Source organism: Hyaena hyaena, unplaced genomic scaffold, assembly GCF_003009895.1.
Source record: "Hyaena hyaena isolate Hyena2069 unplaced genomic scaffold, ASM300989v1 scaffold_285, whole genome shotgun sequence".
Lineage (NCBI taxonomy): Eukaryota > Metazoa > Chordata > Mammalia > Carnivora > Hyaenidae > Hyaena > Hyaena hyaena.
The window spans coordinates 1,397,127-1,416,091 of record NW_024080917.1 but is presented as its reverse complement, the minus strand read 5'-3'; the positions used below and the strand labels follow the sequence as shown (position 1 = coordinate 1,416,091).

At 68.2% G+C, this 18,965-nt stretch overlaps 3 protein-coding genes across 6 annotated transcripts in view; 1 reads left to right on the top strand and 2 right to left on the bottom strand.

Annotated features, from left to right (window-relative positions):
- Window positions 1-243: 243 nt before the first annotated feature.
- PERCC1 (proline and glutamate rich with coiled coil 1) lies at window positions 244-1,035 on the top strand. Its single transcript, XM_039246691.1, has one exon. The coding sequence runs from the start codon at window positions 244-246 to the stop codon at window positions 1,033-1,035; it is 792 nt and encodes a 263-aa protein (XP_039102622.1).
- A 689-nt stretch (window positions 1,036-1,724) lies between these two features.
- CCDC154 (coiled-coil domain containing 154) lies at window positions 1,725-9,787 on the bottom strand. Its single transcript, XM_039246770.1, has 17 exons — window positions 9,662-9,787; window positions 8,644-8,951; window positions 8,361-8,550; window positions 8,236-8,288; window positions 7,913-8,008; window positions 7,095-7,218; window positions 5,640-5,741; window positions 5,425-5,553; window positions 5,087-5,211; window positions 4,785-4,911; window positions 4,570-4,707; window positions 3,298-3,417; window positions 3,137-3,213; window positions 2,740-2,857; window positions 2,372-2,458; window positions 1,965-2,152; window positions 1,725-1,871 (listed from the first exon to the last, which is right to left on the bottom strand). Exons 1-17 carry the CDS (start codon window positions 9,785-9,787, stop codon window positions 1,742-1,744), a joined length of 2,238 nt encoding a protein of 745 aa, XP_039102701.1. The 3' UTR covers window positions 1,725-1,741.
- CLCN7 (chloride voltage-gated channel 7) overlaps window positions 9,781-18,965 on the bottom strand; it is a 24,576-nt gene continuing 15,391 nt past the window's right edge. For all 4 annotated transcript variants that reach the window (XM_039246657.1, XM_039246658.1, XM_039246659.1 and 1 more), the window contains 13 exons: window positions 18,795-18,849; window positions 18,291-18,351; window positions 17,626-17,764; window positions 16,689-16,782; window positions 14,822-14,991; window positions 13,826-13,877; window positions 13,453-13,580; window positions 13,206-13,291; window positions 12,818-12,947; window positions 12,304-12,363; window positions 12,048-12,224; window positions 11,584-11,664; window positions 9,781-11,321 (listed from right to left, as the gene is read on the bottom strand). In XM_039246657.1, the coding sequence (XP_039102588.1) occupies window positions 11,235-11,321; window positions 11,584-11,664; window positions 12,048-12,224; window positions 12,304-12,363; window positions 12,818-12,947; window positions 13,206-13,291; window positions 13,453-13,580; window positions 13,826-13,877; window positions 14,822-14,991; window positions 16,689-16,782; window positions 17,626-17,764; window positions 18,291-18,351; window positions 18,795-18,849 (1,320 nt within the window). In that variant the 3' untranslated portion in view covers window positions 9,781-11,234. The remainder of the gene's footprint in view (window positions 11,322-11,583; window positions 11,665-12,047; window positions 12,225-12,303; window positions 12,364-12,817; window positions 12,948-13,205; window positions 13,292-13,452; window positions 13,581-13,825; window positions 13,878-14,821; window positions 14,992-16,688; window positions 16,783-17,625; window positions 17,765-18,290; window positions 18,352-18,794; window positions 18,850-18,965) is intronic.

The window sequence follows — 18,965 nt, the reverse complement described above, 5'->3', positions numbered from 1 at the left end:
AGCAGAGCCATCTCTGACCCCCCTTGGCTTCCTGTTTCCCCACCCCTGCCACGCCCACCGCCCATGGTGCCCACAGGGCCAGTCTCTCTGCGAACCTCACCAGCTTCTGAGTGTGGCACCATCTCCAAGCACCCGTGTGGCTGTACAGGCCCGGGGACCTGATGACTGACCTGTGCTCCCTCTGCCTCCCTCCCCAGCTGCACCTGCTGCCCCAGAGGCCCCAGGAGCTTGGGCCTTGAGGACATGGCTGCAGGCGTGATCCGGCCTCTCTGTGACTTCCGGCTGTCCCTGCAGACCCACAGGCCCTTCCTGCCTGCAGACCCAGAGCCCCAAGAGACTTCTGAGGAGGAGGAGGAGGAGGAGGAGGGGGAGGAGGAGCGGGAGGAGGAGGGGGAGGAGGAGCTGGAGGGGGAGCTGGACGGGCCTGGGGGCCGCAGCCCAGCCCCCCAGGCCTCAGGCCGGGCCCCAGAAGCAGCCCCCCGGGGTCCAAGCAGCCCCGAGAACCCCCTGCAGCTGCTGCGCTTCTTGGAGCTCATCAGCGGCGACATCCAGCGGTACTTCGGCCGCAAGGACAGGGGGCAGGACCCCGACGCCTGCGACGCCTGCACGGACGGCAGCTCAGCCCGGGGCCTCGGCTGTGCGGACCTGGCGCACCGGGCTGCCAGCGGGAGCCCAGGTGGCGAGGAGGCGACGGAGCCCGGGGTCCTCTCCCCGAGGGGTCCCGAGGGCCAGGCGCGCGGGCTGGGGCCCCTGGCAGAGCTCTTTGACTATGGGCTGTGGCAGTACTCAGGGCCTGGGGCCCCGGCGGGCCGCCGGCTACGGCTGGAGCGCAAGTATGGCCACATCGTCCCCATGACCCAGAGGAAGCTGCCGGTGTCCTTCTGGGAGGAGCCGGCACCTGGCCCCCTGGGCCTCCTCCGCCCAGGCACCCCCGACTTCAGCGACCTGCTGGCCAGCTGGTCTGCGGAGTCCGGCCCCGAGCTGCCCGGCACAGGCACCCAGGCCCTGGATGGGGTGCAGCTGGCAGAGGCCTAGCGAACGGGCCAGGGTCGGGGGTGGGGGTGAGCGGGAGCAGCAGGGCTTGCCTTTCCTTAAGGCGTCGGGACTGTCGCGGCTCTCCAGTCACAGCTCTCTCTGGAGGCGGCCCCGGGGCCCTCCAACCATGGTGGCCGCCGGCAGGACAGGCCAGCTCAGGTCGGGGCTTCCCAGGCCCAGGGAGTCGGGCCAGGCTCCTCCAGGGGCTGGGGGGCGGCCAGCAGCAGAGGCCACCTGGGCAGGAGCCGCAGCCTCTCAGAGGCCGGGTGCTCCAGAGGCCTACGCACCGTGCCCGGCCCTGGGCGAGGCCCTTCGCCACCCAGACCAGCCCTGCGGTCCCAGGGCGGCAGCAAAGGGACCCAACCGCCTGCCCGCGTGGCTGGTCCTGGGGCTGTCCCTCCCGGAGGGAGGCGCCTCCTCCCTCCACGTGTCCCGAGCATGTGAGCAAACGCGCCATTCGCTCCCAGACCAGGGCAGGGGGAGCGGCTTCCTGCACTGGCCACCGCATGGGTGTGACCCGGGGGACCCCTGACCCGGGCCTGCCGGCCTCCAGGGGGCCTGCGGGGAGCGGCCGGGGCTCCGCGACGCCATGGGCAGCGCAGGGTGGAGGGCTCACTGGGCTTGGGCGCCCGGGAAGAACCTCTGTCCCCCACCTGCCCTGCCCAGAGGGGACTCTGGACTCCAACGGGGACAGGAACTGGCACGTTTATTTCCGGGAAAGGGATGAGGACGCCCACGGGCGGGCGGGCTCCTGGCGGAAGGACTTCTCCGTGACGACGGCGCCCGGCCTCTGCCGGGCCACCCGGCTCATGAGGACCGCCTTCCACCGCAGCCACCTGCCCGGAGACACGTGTCACGCCCGCCGGCCCGGGGGCCTCCCCGGCACCGCCCTGCACCGCGAGGGGTCTCCAGGCGCTCCCCCTGCCCACCTCACGGCCTGATAGACGCCCCAGCAGTTCACAGGCATCGCCTCTCCGGGGGCCGAGTCCTTGATGAAGAATCGCTGTCTCACCAGAGACATGAGGACCCTCCTGCTGCCCAGCGTCAGCGCCCACGGGCCCTCCTCGCTCCACAGGCGCACGACGCTCTCGCGCAGGCTGGCCATCTCTTCTGCGCGCTGCGGGCGAGGGCATGTGATGGGGGGCTGGGGCGGGAACGCAGGAATCCGGCCCTGGGGGCTTATCTCCCTCCGGACAAACTAGGGTCTTATCTACCGGGAAACCCTGCTCAGGCCAGATGCACAGCCAGACGGACGGACGTGGGGAAGGCCGCAGAGCCAGGGGCTGTGCTGGGCCGGGGTGAGGGGGCAGGGTCTGCCGAGGGGCCCCCCTCTCACCAGCTTGGTTTCCGTATTAAACTTGAGGTTCTGGATGGTCTTGTGGTCTTGCATGCTGGTCTCCAGTTTCATTATCTGGTTCTGAAACTGAAAACGGCGCCCCGTTTGTTGGGCGTGGCAAGTCTGTGGGCCTCAGAACCCCCCCCCACCCCCCCGTCCCGGTCACTCAGGCAGGAGCTGGCCTCTGACATGTGGGGTCTGGGGTGCGTCACTCAGTCCAGGGCTCGGGCCGGCCCCTCTCACCGTGACTGCTGACAGCCCAGCGTCTGGGGACTTTGGACAGGTGCCCCCACTCAGGGTGTCTCAGATCTGGGGCCTCCCTGGGGGCCCCTCCGCCGAGTGTGACGGGCACAGGGCTCCGGGGGTACCGTGGCCAGCTTGCCCTGGATCTCCGCGATCTTCCGCCCGGGGTTGTCCTCCCTGAGCAGCTGAACGGACAACAGCAGAGAGGCCAGTTCCTGCCGCATGGCCCCGACCTCCAGCTCTCTGTAGGAACAGAGGCTCTGGGCAGGGGTCCCAGAGACAGGGCATGTGGGGGGAAGAGGGCAGGGCGTGGGGGTGGCTGCTCAGCTTTGCCACCCCTGCAGCAGGAAGTGGGGGCCCCAGCGGGTGACAGAGGGCAGAGCTGGGGGGTCCGTGTGGGCTACACTTGGTGGGCCCAAGCCGAGCTCGGGAGGGCTCAGGGCCGCCGCGGGTACGGGGCTGCGGGAGGAGAGGCCGCGTGCACGTAGCAGGGCCGCCATGAGCCCCGGAGCCGGGCCTCACCTGGCCTTGCCCTCGGCCGAGATCTTAAGGTCTGAGTCGCTCTTGTGGAGGGTGCAGCTGTTGGACACGGCCTCTATCTGCAGCAGAGGCAGGGTGGGCGGGCAGCCGGGGTGGCCCAGTGGGGCGGGAGGGGGCAGGTGGCGCGCCCGGCCCTCACCCACCTGCCGGGGCAGGCTGTCCACTCGCTCCCGCACCTCCCTCAGGTGCGCCTCAGCCTCCTTCTGACAGCGGACCAGGCCCTCCAGGGATTTCTGCTCCGAGCCTTCCCACTCTCTCTTTGCCTGGGACACAGCGGGGACAGTGAGGGGGACAGACAGATGGACGGGGCCCGCTGGAGCCAGAGTCGAACCCAACTCGGCCGAACCCACGCAGCAGAGAGCTCTGGAAGGGGCTGACTCCGAGCTCATCCACCCAGTCTGCGCACAACCCGGGGTGGGGGGCCTGGCCAGGCACGCTCTGGGGACCTGGAGACCCCGGGGAAGGGCCCCCAGGCTGAGCTAGAGCCACATCCAGCAGAAGAAAGCCTGGCTCAGCTCCGAGCCCGCCAGGAGTCAGTCAACAGAGACATAAGGGACAGCCTGACCCCCCGGCAGGGGAGGGGACTCAGGAGGCCTGGGGGACCTGCCCCATAGCGGAAGGGTGGGCGTGTGTTCGTGTCCGCGCCTTCTGCATGGCCAGCAAGGGGGGGCAGTGCAGCGTCCATCAGCACAAGGAAAGCCAAGCCGGTAACAGACTGTATGGAAGTGTTTATAGGAAAAGTCCAGAACGGGCCAATCCGCAGAGGCGGGAAGCAGATCAGCGGTCGCCAGGGCCCGTGGGGTAGGGGTGACCGCTAGCCGCACCGGGGCTTCCTCTGTGGTGACAGGAAGGATCTACTGGTAACGTGGTGATTGTCCAGCCCTGAGTACACGAGCAGCCGCTGGACCCCACTCTTCACAAGGGGGGCTCTGCGGTGCGCGGATTAAATGTTGACACTGACACAACAAAGAAGGGAAACCCAAGGGCGGGGCCGCCTTGCCAGCCCCTCTGGAACCCGCTGCGTGGTCAGGGCCACCGTGGGCCTTGTACACAGCGGCTGGGCAGGGGCGGGAGGGCTGGGATCTGCCTGTCGGGCCTCCACACTCGGGCACTGGAAATGGCTGCGCATGGGCGCGGGATCCTCTGCGCAGGCGGCTCCCCTCAGCCTCGTGCTCCCCTAGCTCCGAGCTCCTCCCCTCTGCTCCGTGCTCCCCTCAGCTCCGAGCTCCTCCCCTCTGCTCCGTGCTCCCCTCTGCTCCGAGCTCCTCCCCTCTGCTCCGTGCTCCCCTCTGCTCCGAGCTCCTCCCCTCTGCTCCGTGCTCCCCTCTGCTCCGAGCTCCCCTCTGCTCCGAGCTCCTCCCCTCTGCTCCGTGCTCCCCTCAGCTCCGAGCTCCTCCCCTCTGCTCCGAGCTCACCTTGCTCAGCTGCAGGCTCAGCGTCTGCTCCTGCAGATCCAGTCTCCAGCTCAGGGCCAGGAAGTGGTCACTCAGGTCCTTCACCTGCTTCCCCAGCTCGGCCAGCGATGTCTCCAGGGCCTGGCTCTTCTCCCGTTGCTGCGGGGCACCGGGCTGAGTGCGGGTGCCCGGGGAGGCGGGGCCCCAAGGGGAGACCCCTCGGGCGCCGCCCTCACCAGCTCCAGCTCGCTGTGCGCCTCCCGCTGGGCCAGCTCCCCCGCCAGCTGCACGGCTTTCAGGCTCTCCTGCAGGTGGGTGGCCAGCTCCCCTGCCCGGCTCGCCTCCAGGCGCCCCTGCGCGTCCCTGGGGGTGGTGCCGACACAGACGGCCCCTCAGCTGGGGCTGGCTCCAGAACCACCCAGGAGACCCCGGGGAGCACAGACCGGTCACGTGAGGGGCCCACTGGGACGGGGACCACATGCCCTGGCGCATGCAGCGGCCTCCGTGGGGGGCGGGGGGAGGGGGTTTAGACACCCACCGGGCCTTCTGCTCGGCCGTGAGGATGTGGTTGAGAGACAGCTGGTTCTGCCGTATGAACTTGGTCAGCTCCGCCACGGCCCTGTCCAGGCCCCGGCACCGCTCCAGCACGTGCCATTCTTCCTGCTGGTGCGCACAAGTGACGCCGAGCCCGGACGCCCCCGCCCCCGCCCGGAGGTCCCCCTGCCCCCGCCTGGAGGCCTCCCCCCGCCCCTGCTCCCCGCCCCCGCCCCCACCCAGACGCCCCCCGCCGCCCCTCGCCCCCGTCCCCCCTCGCCCAGAGGCCCCCAGCCCCCGCCCCTGCGCCCCCCCGCCCCTCCCGGACGCCCCCGCCCCCACCTCGCGCTGCCCCTGCAGGGCCTGCACTCGCTCCTCCGCCAGCTCCTGCAGCCCCCGCCACTTGCTGTCCAGCTCCCCCCGCAGGCTGCCCTCCGCCTTGAGCCGGGCGCTCTCCGAAGCCTTCATCCTCTGTGGGGAGACCCGCCCCAGCCTGCCGTGAGCGGCATGGGGGGGCCCGGCCCGGCCCGGCCTGGCCGCAGGCCTGCACCTCCCACCTTCTCCAGGGCCAGGAAGCTCTTCTGCAGGAAGCCGCACAGCTTGGCCTCCCTCTTGAGGAAGCGGAGGCTCATCTCCTCACCGAGCTTGGTCACCTGGGCCTGTGGGGGGTCGGCGTGGCCGCCATGGGGTCGGACCTCCCTCCTCGCCCCGTCCACCCCCGGCCCAGTGCGAAACCGGGCTCCCAGCCGGGTCCGTTGCAGAGGAGGCCCTGGGCGCCGTGTCCCCCGCAGCCCCTGAGCCTCGCAGAGCTGGCCTACCGCACCCTCCCCAGGAAGGCAGGCAGGGCAGGCGGAGGCCGCGTGGGCCCCCAGAGCGCCAGGCGCCAGGGCTGGGAAGGGTCTGCAGGGTCCGGAACACGCCGGCGCTCGTGGTGGCACCAGACCCACACGCAGGGCATCGCGTCCTGAGCCAGGAGCCTCCGTGCGGGAAGCCAAGTACGTGTGGGAGCGCTCCACGTGCGCACACGGCCACACGCATGTGCACACAGAGGAAGGTGTGTGCATAGACCTGCACATATCTGTGCGCACACACGCACTTCGCCCTTGAGCTCTGGGCCTCTCCCTCTCCTCCCCGCAGGGCAGCTGTGCCCTGAGCCCCGCCAGCCTCGCTCCTGCATGCGGGTGCTCTGGAGCAGGGGTCGGCACGCCGTCCGTCCGCTCTGTGGCAAACGAAGGGGCTTCGCAAAGCCACGGGGGGCCCCACAGTTCAGTGGCCAGGGGCCCGAGAGCACCTGGGTAAGAGGCGGGCGCTCGGAGCCCGCCCGGCGCGGCAGGAATCCGTGGGCCGGCGCCTCCCGGAGCTCCGGGCTGCAGCGGCGGGCAGCGTCTTGATGGAGCCAGACGCCGCCTCCCCGCGGGCGGAGGGAAGGGAGGCCACCGAAGCCGGGCAGCCGTGCTATGTGGGCAGCGGCCGGGAGCGCTCGGCCCACGCAGGCCCCGGTCTCTGTTTGCAGAGCTGAAGAGGCCGCATCTCCGTGCCTCCCGTGCCCGGCCCTGCCCCCAGGGTCTCGCGCAGGGGGAGCACCTGGCCAGCCCAGGGCTGGGGCCACGCCTGGAGGTGGCTGAGGAAGGGCTTCGGGGTTGTGACGTTCTATGTCCTGCTCTGGGTGCAGGTCACAAGAGGGGGAGGGGCTGCGGCTGAGACACGGCCACCGAGGGGCCGTCTGCGCCAAAGGAAGAGCTCCGCATTGGCAGTTCCCACATGGGCAGCCGTGGGCCCCGTGTGGCTCCTGGGCATGTGCGATGTGGCTCACGTGACCGAGGGACCTAAAAACGTTAGCTCATTTCCACAGACAGAGGCATCTGTGGCTGGTGGCCACGTACCGGGGGGCGCGGGGCCGCAGGACGACCACGTGGGCCCGGTCACGCGGACGAGGAGGATGTGGGCGGCACGTGCAGTGGTGTCCGACGGCCCTGCTGCCGGCAGCCCGGGCCCGGCCCCCCTCTGGGTACCTGCATCCTGGCCACCTCACGGTCCACCCTCTGGTCCGCCGCCTCCTGGCTCTTCCTCAGGTCGCCGCAGGCCGCTGCCCGACTCTGCTCCTCCTGCGCCAGCCTCTCGGCCACCCTGGCCAGCCTAGGCAATGGTGCGGGTGGTGGCGGCCCGGGTGCCAGAGGGCCTGCCCGCGGAGCCACGGTGACTGAAGCGGGGCGTCTGGACCCTGAGGACCCCCCTGGAGGCCAGGCCTGCATCTGGGGGCCCAGGCTGACCTACAGGCCACCAGGGCAAACCCAGGCAAGGACATGAAGCTGACTGACCTCCCTGTTCCCTGTTCCCACGCAGGGACGGGACATCGGCCTGCGTGAGCGTCACTGACGGGGAAGAGAGGGGTGCAGACTCCGGACCTGTCTCTTCCCCACAGAGGCCCATGGGGGTCTGAGACCTCCGCCATGTCGACCAGCAGCATGGCAACACAGACAGCAGAGCCGGCCCCCGGGGGAGGGCAGGGGGGGCGCCTCAGTGAGTGCAGAGCCAGCCCCCCAGGAGGGAGGGAGGCGGGGGGGGCCCACCTGAGGCCGGCCCTCCCCCAGGAGGGAGGTGGGGGGGCCCCACCTGAGGCCAGCCCCCCAGGAGGGAGGGGGGCGGGGGGGCCCACCTGAGGCCGGCCCCCCAGGAGGGAGGGAGGCGGGGGGGGCCCACCTGAGGCCGGCCCCCCCCGGGAGGGAAGTGGGGGGCCCCACCTGAGGCCAGCCCCCCAGGAGGGAGGGAGGCGGGGGGGCCCACCTAAGGCCGGCCCCCCCCCCCGGAGGGAGGCGGGGGAGGGGCCCACCTGAGTCCCGCCTCCTGCTCCGTGTGCTTGCGATCCGCGTCCTGCAGCGCCTGCTTCCTCCGGATCTGTGTCAGGGCCTCCCGGACCTCCACCAGCCTGGCGCGCGAGAGCCACTTCTGCCCGGGGCCTGCCTGGCCCGCGCTCCTGGCGACCTGTGGGGTCCGGGTCCGGGCCCAGCAACAGGCCTCCCGCCCCTTTTCTCTGCAGGTGCCACGGCCTGCACAAGCCGGGCACCACGACCAGGACCCCAGCCAGCGGCCAGCCGCTGCTCTCCCGAAGCCCCCGACCGTCCCCCCGGGGCCCGGGCCATGGGCGCGCGGTACCTCTTGTCCAGGGCCTGCATGTGGTTCTGGTTCTGGTTCTGGGGGCTGGGGAGCTGCAACGAGGAGGAGGCTGAGCCTCAGCGGGGCCGGGGGGTCTGCCCGCGGGTGGGCCGGGGCCAGCTTACCTCCAGGGCCTCCTTCTCGGGGGCCCGAGCCGCCTGGGGCAGGTCCTGTTGAAGCTTCCTCAGCTCTGCGTCCTGCAGCTGCATGCAGGCCCGGAGCCGCAGCGTCTCCCGGAGCAGGCTCAGCATGGCTCGCTCGCAGCGGTCCCTGTGTCCCCGCAGGGACGCCACCTCGGCCTGCAGGCCCGCCACCCTGGCCAGGGCGAGGAGCAGGCCGCGTCGGGCCGCGCGTGCCGGGGGGGGGGGGGGCGGGCCCCCCCCCCCCCCCGGCTCCACACCGGCTCACCACTGCTCTAGCTGCTTCCAGCGCGTGGGGGAGTCCTGCTCAGGCACGGTCGTGGTGGATGCCAGGCGGCTGGACTCATACCTCTCGGAGATCTCCTCCAGACTCAAGAGCCCGGGGCTGGTCAGCCCCTCCTCCAGGGAGAGCTCCAGGTCCCCCAGGGTGATGGTGCTCGTCTGAGACGGGGGCGAAGCCCCAGAAGAGGGGTCGCTAGCAGCCAGCTCTCCAAGAAGGTGCGCTTTGGGCCAGTGAAGACTCCGGTGCAGCTTAGAACAGGGACTCAAATCCCTGTCCACGGAGCTCAGGGTCCACTGAGCTCACCTCCACCCGCCCCGCTGAGGCACCCAGCCCAGCCCCGGGAGGGCTCAGCTCTCGCTGCCCCACAGCAGGGAGCTCGAGCTCAGAGACACCCAGACCCCTGCCTGAGAATACACAGCACTAAGTGGCAGGAACAGGACAGCGCTCTGCCTGCCCAGCTCCAGAGAGAGGCCCCAGGCAGTGAGGCGGCTTGAGGGGTCAGGGATTCGTGCCGTCCTGGGTGGCCCACATTCCCATCCTCCTGGCTCAGCCCCCAATGGTGCCACGCTCACCCAACACAGCTTCACCACGGAGTAGCCACTCAGAGGCCCCGGGCCTCACCCCCCACGGCGCCCAGAGCGGGGCACCAGGGCAGCTGGATGGGGGCAGGGGAGGTCTGGGGGAGCACCTGCCCTCACATCTCTCCTTCAGAAACAATACTAGGGTAGGCAGACCTGCAGAGCGGCAAGGGCTCTTCCGGAACCATCTTCCCTCACCGGAACCGTGGGACTTCAAGGCCCAACTGCCAGTGGAACCCGGGCCCTCAACTCTCCTGGCGAGGCCCTCCCAACTGCCTGGTCCGGGAAGACCCGAGGGGGCACCATTCAGCCAGCCAGGACAGGGACTGGCTGCTGGCCTGTGGGCCAGGAGCAGGAGACCCCAACGGGCCCAGGTGGGAGGGACAGGCAGGGCCATCTCGGGCCAGCTGCTGAGCAGCAGGCACCCAGGACAGAACAGGCGGAGGCATGCCACCGGAGCAGGAAGGGGTGCGGGGTGCGGGCTGCTCGCCGCCTCCAGGTTCCTCGCGGCCACAGCAAGAAAGCAGACAGACAGATGCGGTGTTTTCCATAGTGCGCTTTATTTCATCCCACGTGGGGAAGGCGCAGCCCCTTCAATGTGTCATCAATGCAAACCACGACGTGCACGCTTTCTCACACTAGGTCCTCCCAGCCCGGCTCGGTGCTCCCCCTGCCTGGTCACCCAAGCCCACCCACGAAGAGCACAAGGCGGATGCTCTAAATTCAGCCCCTTGTCCGAGGACCTTTCCAAAGCTGCCATGGCAGGGCCCCGCCTGTGGCCACACCACCCCCCTCACGGCCCAGAGCGGCGTCCAGACAAGGGCCCAGGGGCAGGAAACTGCCACACTGGCCGTGCGGCCATCCGGTGGCCGGTGCCAGCACACCCCGTAGGCGCGGGCCGGCCACAACTGCTTCTTCACGCGTGGGTTTCTGCGTCTTTCCCTCCTCCCTCCCCGAGGGGTCCCTGCACTGCACGTCCAGGAGGCCCCACCCGAGACGCCCCCACGCAGGGGCCCTGCAAGCCCCCCAGTGCTGGGCCGTGGCTCGTGCTGGGCAGGAACGAGGAGGCCGGCTGTGGCTGGGAGGGTATGATTCCTTTATTTCTCCCTCTCAAGGCCCCCGCACTCACCCCACTGCGTCCCCCAGGGGGCTCCCACCAAGAAGAGACAAGCTTTCTGAGGCCCCGCTCCCTTGAAAGGGCCCAGAACCAAGGTGAATTGCCCCCCGCCCCATCCCCAGCTACCACAATGTCACCCATGTCACCTAGTCTCAAGCAGGCCCCAGGAACACACGACACCAGATCTGCCCCACCTAGGCCGGGAGGAGCACAGCATCCCGGCTCTGGGCTCACCCACCCATCCCCAAGCCCACCCACCCCAGGCCTGGAGCACAAGCCCCGATCCAGGGAGGCTGTGGGAGCCCCCATGCGCTCCGAGAGCCTCTCTCAGTGCCGTGCGCTCCGGTGACAGCTGTGGATCTGGACCGCAGCTCGGGGTGACAGAGGCGTTTGCCCCGTGGATGTTCTCAGCTTTCTCTCTGGCCGAGACCCCAGAGGGGCCACGTGGTGAGTGTGGCAGAAGAACTGAACTCTCTCCAGAGCCGGCTACAGGGTCCGTGGCCTGGGGGCCCCGCCTCCAGGCGTCCAGCCGGGGACTCTGCCAGACAGGGTCCAGTGCCCAGGCCCATCACCTCATCGTCACAGAACGAGCCGAAGGGACAGGGCCACGGGTCTCTGTAGCAGCCGCGCGTCACCCGGGCCCCAGCTGGTGACGCACAGCGTGGTCCTTCTGGGCCGGCCCGCAGGGGGGCGGACGGCGCACAAGCAGCAGATGGCCCTGCCCTGAGGGCCGGCAGCACTGGGACCCACGGGGCCCGGCTCGCTCACGCTCTCACAGGCGCACACACACAGACACACACGCGTCCCGAGGAATGGGGGGGACGCTGGGTCCACTGCTGACCCGGGGAGTGAGGTAGGGGCCCCCGAGAGGGACTGAGGCCTCACGTCTGGGCCAGGGAGAGCTCCTCAAGACCCCCCTTCCCGAGCCGGTACCTGGCTAGGTCTTTCCTGGTCACCAGTCCAACCACCTGTGGAAGCAAAACCACGTCAGTGACACTGGTGACCCTGTACCTCTGGGGAAGCCACTGCCCCACGTGCCGGGGGCCAGTGCAGTGGGGGGGACCCCAGAATCGGGCATGTGGCCAGTCTGGGTCCCGAGCCTGGAGTCCCCCCCGAGAGCTGAGAGCACCTGCCCACCCGTGAGCGGGGCAGGCAGGTCAGGAGGCGAAGGGCGAGCCTGGCACCCGGGCCCGGCGCAGCGCCCGCTCGGCCGGCGTCCCCGCCGCTTACCTGGTTGCAGTTGTCTACCACCACCAGGTGCCTGAGGCCCAGCGCGCGGAACAGCTTGAAGACCCGAGGGAGGGACGCTTCCTGCACCGGGAGGTGGGGCCTCAGTGGGCTGCGGGCTCCGCCCACCGGGAAGAGGCTGGCTGGGGGCTCCCCCTGCACATCCGCCCCCCAAGACGGGTCCTGGGGACGCCCGGGGGGCTCAGTCAGTCGAGCGCCCAACTCTTGATTTCAGCTCGGGTCACGATCTCGCGGGTGCTGGGTCTGAGCCCCGTATCGGGCTCTGCCCGGACAGCGCAGGGCCTGCTGGGGATTCTCTCTCTACGCCCGTCCCTCGCTCGCTCGCTCGCTCGCTCGCTCTCTCCTCTTCCTCCCCTTGCGTGCTCGGGGTCACGCTCTCTCCCAAGATAAACGTAAAGAAAACAGCGCGAGACAAGGACGGGGTCTGGGCGGCTGCGCGCGGGCACCTGGGGCACCGTGTAGGGCGAGGGGTTCATGAACTCCGAGAGGTCCACGGTGCACCCACGCTCGTCCTGCGACACGTGGATGGACTGGATCGGGGGGAAGCGCGGGTACGCGTCCCGGAAGTCCTTGAGCCGAAGCCGCCGCCGCACCAGGCCCATGCTGGAGCGCTCCACGAACACCTGCGGGCGGGGGCGGCGGTCAGGGCGCGGTGCCCGGCGGCGCGCCCCGCCCCCGCTGCCCCAGGTGCCCGGCGGCCACCTTGTGCTTCAGGAGGACGATCAGCTGGGAGCGCAGGACCAAGCCTCGGAGCCGGGCCGGCTGCAGAGAAGAGGCCCGGCTGTGGTTGAGGCCGGGCCCCAAGCCCCTTCCTGCCCTGCTCAGCGGCCCGGTGGCGACCCTCAGAGGCGGACACTGCCCCGCCGCAGGCACCGCCACTCTGCAGGTTCCCGGGAGCGGCCCCGGGGCGCCCACGGGAACGGGCGACAAGAAGTGCGCCGCGGCCCGGAAGCCCCGGCTGCTCCTGACGGGTCACCCCCGCAGCTGTTCAGCCGACGGGGCAGGTCGGGGTGGGAGCCCGAGACACGCGGACAGGCCGTCCCCCTCGGCCCGGTGACTCCGTTCCGTCGCAGCCAGCAGGGCGGAGCCTGCAGTGCCCGGGCGGCATCTCCACCCAGGTGGCGCCTCCCCACGCACACCTGTGGCAAGGAACGTGGCCTCCAGGAGGCGGCCCAGGAGCCACGGGCCGTGTGGCTGTGCGGGATGCCCTGGGTACCTGGCTGTCATCGGCTAACTCCACGACGGGGAAGCCGTTGTGGTTGGAGGCCGTGTTGCTGAGGACGTCCACGATGACGCCCACCTTCTCCCTCCTCCGCAGGCAGATGACCGGCGTGCTCATCACCTCCCTGGGGAAGAGCGGCTGCTGAGGCCTCACCGCAACCAACCGCGGGGCCAAGGGGAGCGTCCACTCGCTCTTCACACGGGAGCGGACGCTCTGAAGGCAGGCCGCTGCCGGCCGCGGAAGACCGGGGACCAGGGGCACACAGATCCCCAGTAGCTTCCCTGGGAGCGCCAGCCTGGGGCCGGCTGCCCAGACAGAGCCGCCCAGGCACTCGGATACGGGCCCTCCCAAACCGCCGGGAGTGTCCACAGCGCCAGCGTACCTGGCAGTGAGCGAGTGTGAGGTGACAGGGGCCTCCCAGTGCAGGAAGGGCACGCTCTGCAGCTGGATGTGCATGTCATACAGGCCCTGAGGACGAGCAGACTGCTGGGGTAGGGGCTCCGCCAGCCCCTCCCTCCCCCTCTGCTGCACACCCCCCCCTCCCCGGGCTCGGGCTCCCGGCCAGCGGCATGGGGGGCCCACAGAGCAAGGGGAAGGACACCAGACAGGCCTCTTCCCATGAGCCACACCTCGATGAAGACGTCCCCCACGATCTTGGCGGTCATCAGAACCAGCATGATGGGGAAGCCATATGTCACGTTGCTGGTGGCCTCCATCATGATGACAGTCAGGCTGAGTGTCATCCTCACGATCCCACCTGTCCGGGGATCGAGGGTAGTGTCCAGCCTCTGTGGCCACATGGCCTCCCCCACCTGCCCGTCCCATCCATCCGTGTTCTCTGTGCATGCCGGCACCCCCCACCCCCTGCCACCATTTACCCTCATGGGGTGGGGACCGTGACCCCGTACACTGAAATGGAGGTAACTCCTGCCCTTCACTGCTCCAAGGGGAAGACGCTCCCCCCCCCCATCTTGTGATGCCCAAGTGGAGGCCAGGACTCACCCAGCTGGGCAGCCGCTCCCATCAGGGCATATTTGCCAGGGTCCGCCCAGATCTGTGGGGACGACAGAGGAGGGTCAGGGGGCAGCAACCCCCTACTCAAACCTGCGGAAATGCGTGACCCCACCAGAGACCACTGGGCCCAACAACTGATTCCAATCCTAGAAAAAAACCTAAAATTTACAGACACGTGTACAAAGCGGTCTGCAGTAGCACCCAGGGGGACCAAAGCCTGGAAGTACCCTGGGGGCGCCCTGCTCGGGGCGCCCGTGTGACCTAGGCCGTCTGCACACAACGGACAACTCGGCAGCTACGAAAGGGACCCCTCTGGTGTGCGTAAGAGGGATGGCGGCGCCCAGCCGCATGCAGCAGGCGGACTGCACCACGAGGGGGCAGAGAACCCAGCACATGCACAGCACGGAGGACACAGGTGATGCCACACGGCGTGAGACTCCACTCAGGAAACACCAAGGACACGTGGGTGTGCCGACGTGGGGGGCAGTGGCTGCCCAGGGGCACAGGTCTCCTGGGGTGAGGGAGGTCGCGTGGCACTCGACAGTGGTGGCTCGTACATGAGCCCACGAACACGCCATCGAATGCTGAACGGCAGGCTTCCAAGGCTGGGGGGGGGACGCTGTTCCAAGGCCAGGGTGGGGGGGGCTGGTGGCACGTGACACGCAGGGCCTGGGACAGGGAGCAGCGGGGGAGGGAGACACTCCCTGCCCTTCTCACGGTTCTTAAAGCCTCACGTGACTAAAATGAGAAAAAAACCCACAAAAAAACAAAACCCAAGTTCCCAGAGGCCGGGCACATGTGCCTCGGTCACGTCGGCCAGCGCCTGTCCTCTAACGGGAAACACCGAGCCCCCGCCCCCGATGCGCGTCTGTGCAGCGCACCTTCCGGCGGCCACGCCGACAGCGCGGGTCAGACGCCAGCAGCCGGGAGCCTGCAGGCCGAGCGGAAGGCGCTGCTTCCCCTGCGCTGGGAGCGCACACTCACCGCGGCCCCGGTGAGGTAGGACAGGGAGATCCCGAAGAGCCGGCCCCAGGCGGCCCCGATGAGCAGGGACGGGATGAAGACGCCGGCAGACACCGTGAGCCCGTAGGTCCAGCAGGCCAGGAAGAAGTAGACCAGGGTGAAGAGACCCAGCGTCATGGGGTTGTAGGAGCCTAGGGGAGACGGGGCTGGCCAGGGCCTGCTGCGTGGGCTCGCCCAGAGCGCCTCCTGCGCACGTCCCGGCCCCCAGAAGTCTCCCCATTCTCAGGGGCCAGAGCGTGGATCTTGGAGGCCCAGTCCTCAGAGGCAGGAATGACGGCCACCTGGCGGGCGGGGCTCAGGGCCACCAGCACGACCATCATCCGAGGCCAAGGGCAGGTGGCCGCAAAGGGCTGTGTGCAAACAGCTGGCACCACAGTCGAGACCACTGGGTGTCGGGGGGAGGGAGGCCCAGCAGACGACTTCTAGATGCCGGAAGTACCGAAGCCTGGAGACCACTGACCCGGGAGCCTGGGGCCACCCGTGTAAGGTTTTCTGTTAAATTGTGGGGATTTCTGGGACACACGCACAGAACCGTAAAAACTAGAACATTCTCAGCAAACTCGTGTGTGACAGGAAACAATCAGGGATGACCTAAAAGATGCCCAAACAGAAAACAGGAAACGATGGCATAGACCAGCAGCACGGCTTCCACGGGTGCGTACAGCAAGCACTCTCACGGGCCTGTGTGCTGCGTGCAGAGCGGTCTGTGTTCAGAACCTTTTTTAAGTTAAAAATGCGTGTGATCTGAGGGACGCCTGGGTGGCTTAGTCGGTTAAGCATATGACTTTGGCTCAGGTCATGATCTCATGACTGGTGGGTTCGAGCCCCGCGTCGGGCTCGGTGCTGACAGCTCAGAGCCTGGAGCCTGTTTTGGATTCTGTGTCTCCCTCGCTCTCCGCCCCTCCCCCGCTCATACTCTCTTGAAAGAAATAAACGTCAAAAAAAACTGTGCGCGGCTGGGGGACCCAGCTGGCTCAGGAGGAGCCAGGACTCGATCTCAGGGTTGATTTTTTTTGTTTGTTTGTTTTTGACATTTTATTTATTTCTGAGAGAGAGAGAGAAACAGTGTGAGCAGGGGAGGGTCAGAGAGAGAGGGAGACAGAATCTGAAGCAGCTCCGGGTTCTGAGCTGTCAGCACAGAGCCTGATGTGGGGCTCGAACCCACAAACTGCGAGGTCATGACCTGAGCCCACGTTGGACGCTTAACTGACTGAGCCACCCAGGTGCCCCTCGATCTTGGGATTGTGAGGTGGAGACCCATGCTGGGTGCAGAGACTACTTTTAAAATAATAAGACCTTAGGGTGCTTGGGTGGCTCAGTCCATTGGGCATCCGACTTTGGTTCAGGGCATAATCTCACCGTTCATGGGTTCGAGCCCCCGTCCAGCTCTGTGCTGATGTTCGGAGCCTGGCGCTGCTTCGGATTCTGTGTCTGCCTCTCCCCTACTCACACGCTGTCTCTTTGTTGCTCTCAAAAATAAAGATTAAAAAAATAATAATAAGATCCTAGAAAACAGAACTGCACATGGCTGAGTGAGGCTGGGCCCCAGCGCTGGCCACCAGGCTTGGGGAGAGGCCTGTGCGAGCAGGGCCCATGAAGAAAACACCCTGGGGACGGGAATCATGACCGTCGTGACCCACGAGGGCAGCCCCAGCAGCCGCCCTACACGAAGGGAAGAGGCCTGGCCAAACTCCTACACACCAGTGTGCCCACCACTGCGGCAAGGGTGGTGACCTCTGCCCTTGGGGCACGGCTGGCCAGAAGGTGACACCCAGGCCCCGGGCCCGGTGACGGCGGGTCAGTCGGAGAGCAGGTGGGAGGCACACACCTGGAGGGTCGTGGAAAAGGCTGACCACGCTCTTCTCGGGGGTGTTGAAGAAGGCCGCGGCCATGGAGTTGTACTCGCCGTCCGCACAGAAGAGCTGTGAGGGTGGAAGACGGACGGGCCGGTGGGCCCACCACCTGAGGGCTGGGGCGGGCCGCGGGCCGGGGTGGGGAGGGGCGGGCAGGACGCAAAAAGCCAGGCCCAGGGACAGCCAGGGCTCCAGAGGCAGGTGCAGCCTGCAGGGGCCAAGTCCCGAGGACACGGGCACGCGAGGACTCCGGGCATACCTGAGCTCGCTCCCAGGCCTCAAGAGTCGGGCCACCTGTGTCCTGCTGCCCGCGGGTCCGGGCGCCCCGGGTGAGCACAGCTGTGGTTCCCAGAGGCCCCACCCGTGGCGGGAGCCGGCTCGGGTGGCCAGAGCCAGTCTCGGGAAGCCCAGACCTACGCCTGGGACACGTGCTCCTAGCCACCCCCACCCCCACTGGTGGCCACTCCCTGGCGCCTCCCCCAGCCCCAGGCCACCACCAATCTGCTCTGTCTCCGTGGCTCTGTCTGTCCTGGAGGTTTCACATATGGGGCATCACACACCACACAGGCCTTTGCGCCTGACTTCTCTCCAGTGTGTTTTTGAGGTCCCTCCACGCTGTCCCGTGTGTCAGCCCCCCCCCCCCATTCATGGCCAAATAAACCCATTTACGGCAAACTGTTGTGCCAGACACTTGGGCTGTGGCCGTGCCGCAGCGAGAACGCGGACGGGTGTCTGTGCTTCTCAGGTCCACACCCACGAGGCCCCGCTTCGGAAGTCCCCGCGTGGCCCCCGCGGGCTGGCGTTCCGGAGGAGGACCAGGGAGACCCCGTCTGACAGAACGCCGCGCCCTGAAGCCCCCGCGAGCCCCGAGTCTGGCTGCACGAGGCCCTGCTGAGGAGCCTGGGCCCCTACCTGGAGGGGGTAGGACACGGAGCTGCCCTGCAGGGGCTGGCAGTCCCGCGAGGAGTAGATCAGCACGAAGGCGACGGTGGCTGTGACGGCAGCCACCAGCATGGCCTCGATCACCTGAAGGCAGGGCCGGTGGATGTACCTACAGCAGACAGCGGGATGCACAGGGCCTCGACAACGGGAGCCCGAGGCCCAGGAGAGCCGTCGCGGGACACCGCGGGGCGACAGCGGGCTATGCCGGGTCATCTCCCGGACGCTCCGCAGCCACACTTTGAGTCTGGGCAAGACGACAGGAAGGACGGCGCGCTTCCTAGAGCCCCGGCCCCGCCCCAACGTGTCAGGAAACCCGGGAGCTCCCAGAACCGCCCCGCAGCTCTGCGGGCCCGCGGCGCCCGGGGTCGAGACGCCCGGATGGACCAGGCCGAGGCCAAGGCGAATGGCTGGGAGGAGCTCGACCCCAGGGGCCCCTGCTGGCCTGCAGCCAAGCCCAGCCTCGCCAGCGCCCGGCTAGCACTGCCTGTCCCCTCCCGTATAACCCCTCACAGAAGGACATACGTCGGCACACGGCTTTCCGAGTGGCCCTGGGGCACAGGGCCCACAACATATCCCTCTTCAAAGGCCCCAGAGCCACACTGGTCAATTTGAGGCACAAAGCAGAGATTTCTCACCTGATTCGAAACATCGTCAGCCAGTAATTCAAGGCATTGAACACGGCCCCAAGGATACCACCTACGACCAGGAAGGGAGAGCACGTAAGGGACACGGGGGAGCAGCAGAGGCACCGGAAGGGGGGGTGTGTGCGTGTGCGTGTGCGTGTGTGTGCACCCTGGCAGACGCAATGGCTTGTTTCTCAGAGGCTTTGCTTTCCTTCCAGGGAAAGATTTTTCAGAGCAGAAAATGCCACCCACAGCTTATTCTACTTCCTTGCAGACCCAAACCCCCAAACCCAGGGGCTTCTCTGGTGGAGAGGTAAAGCTCGGTCTTCAGGGTGTGGGCTCCCTCCCGGAGGTGTGTGCACAGGGCAGGACGCAGCAGGATCCTGGGGGTGGGGGGCTGCACTCCGCTGCGGCCACCTCAAAGCTGGGCCGGGCCTGGGCTCTGGCAGACCTTGACCCCACAGGAAGGCGCCCGCCACCATCTGGGGAGGGCAGGAAGCACGGGCCGGCTCTTACCCACCACGCCCATGGCGATGAAGATGGGGATCTCGTGGATCGTGTACACCATCGTCTGCACAGGGGAGAGAACGAGCACCCCATGAGCCCCCTCCAGGTAGATGCTGGCACGGATGTGGCCCACAGTGCGCTCGTGAGCACGGGGGCCCCAGCACTTGCACGCAGAGCCGT

Excerpts from the sequence above, each read along its gene's own strand:
- PERCC1 (XM_039246691.1), top strand. The coding sequence starts at position 244 with ATGGCTGCAGGCGTGATCCGGCCTCTCTGTGACTTCCGGCTGTCCCTG.
- CCDC154 (XM_039246770.1), bottom strand. The coding sequence starts at position 9,787 with ATGGAAAACACCGCATCTGTCTGTCTGCTTTCTTGCTGTGGCCGCGAG. Across the intron at positions 8,551-8,643 it reads TGGAAGCAGCTAGAGCAGTG|GGTGGCGGGCCTGCAGGCCG; the intron begins GTGAGCCGGTGT and ends CGCCCTGGCCAG. Across the intron at positions 3,418-4,569 it reads TGAGCCTGCAGCTGAGCAAG|GCAAAGAGAGAGTGGGAAGG; the intron begins GTGAGCTCGGAG and ends GCTGTGTCCCAG.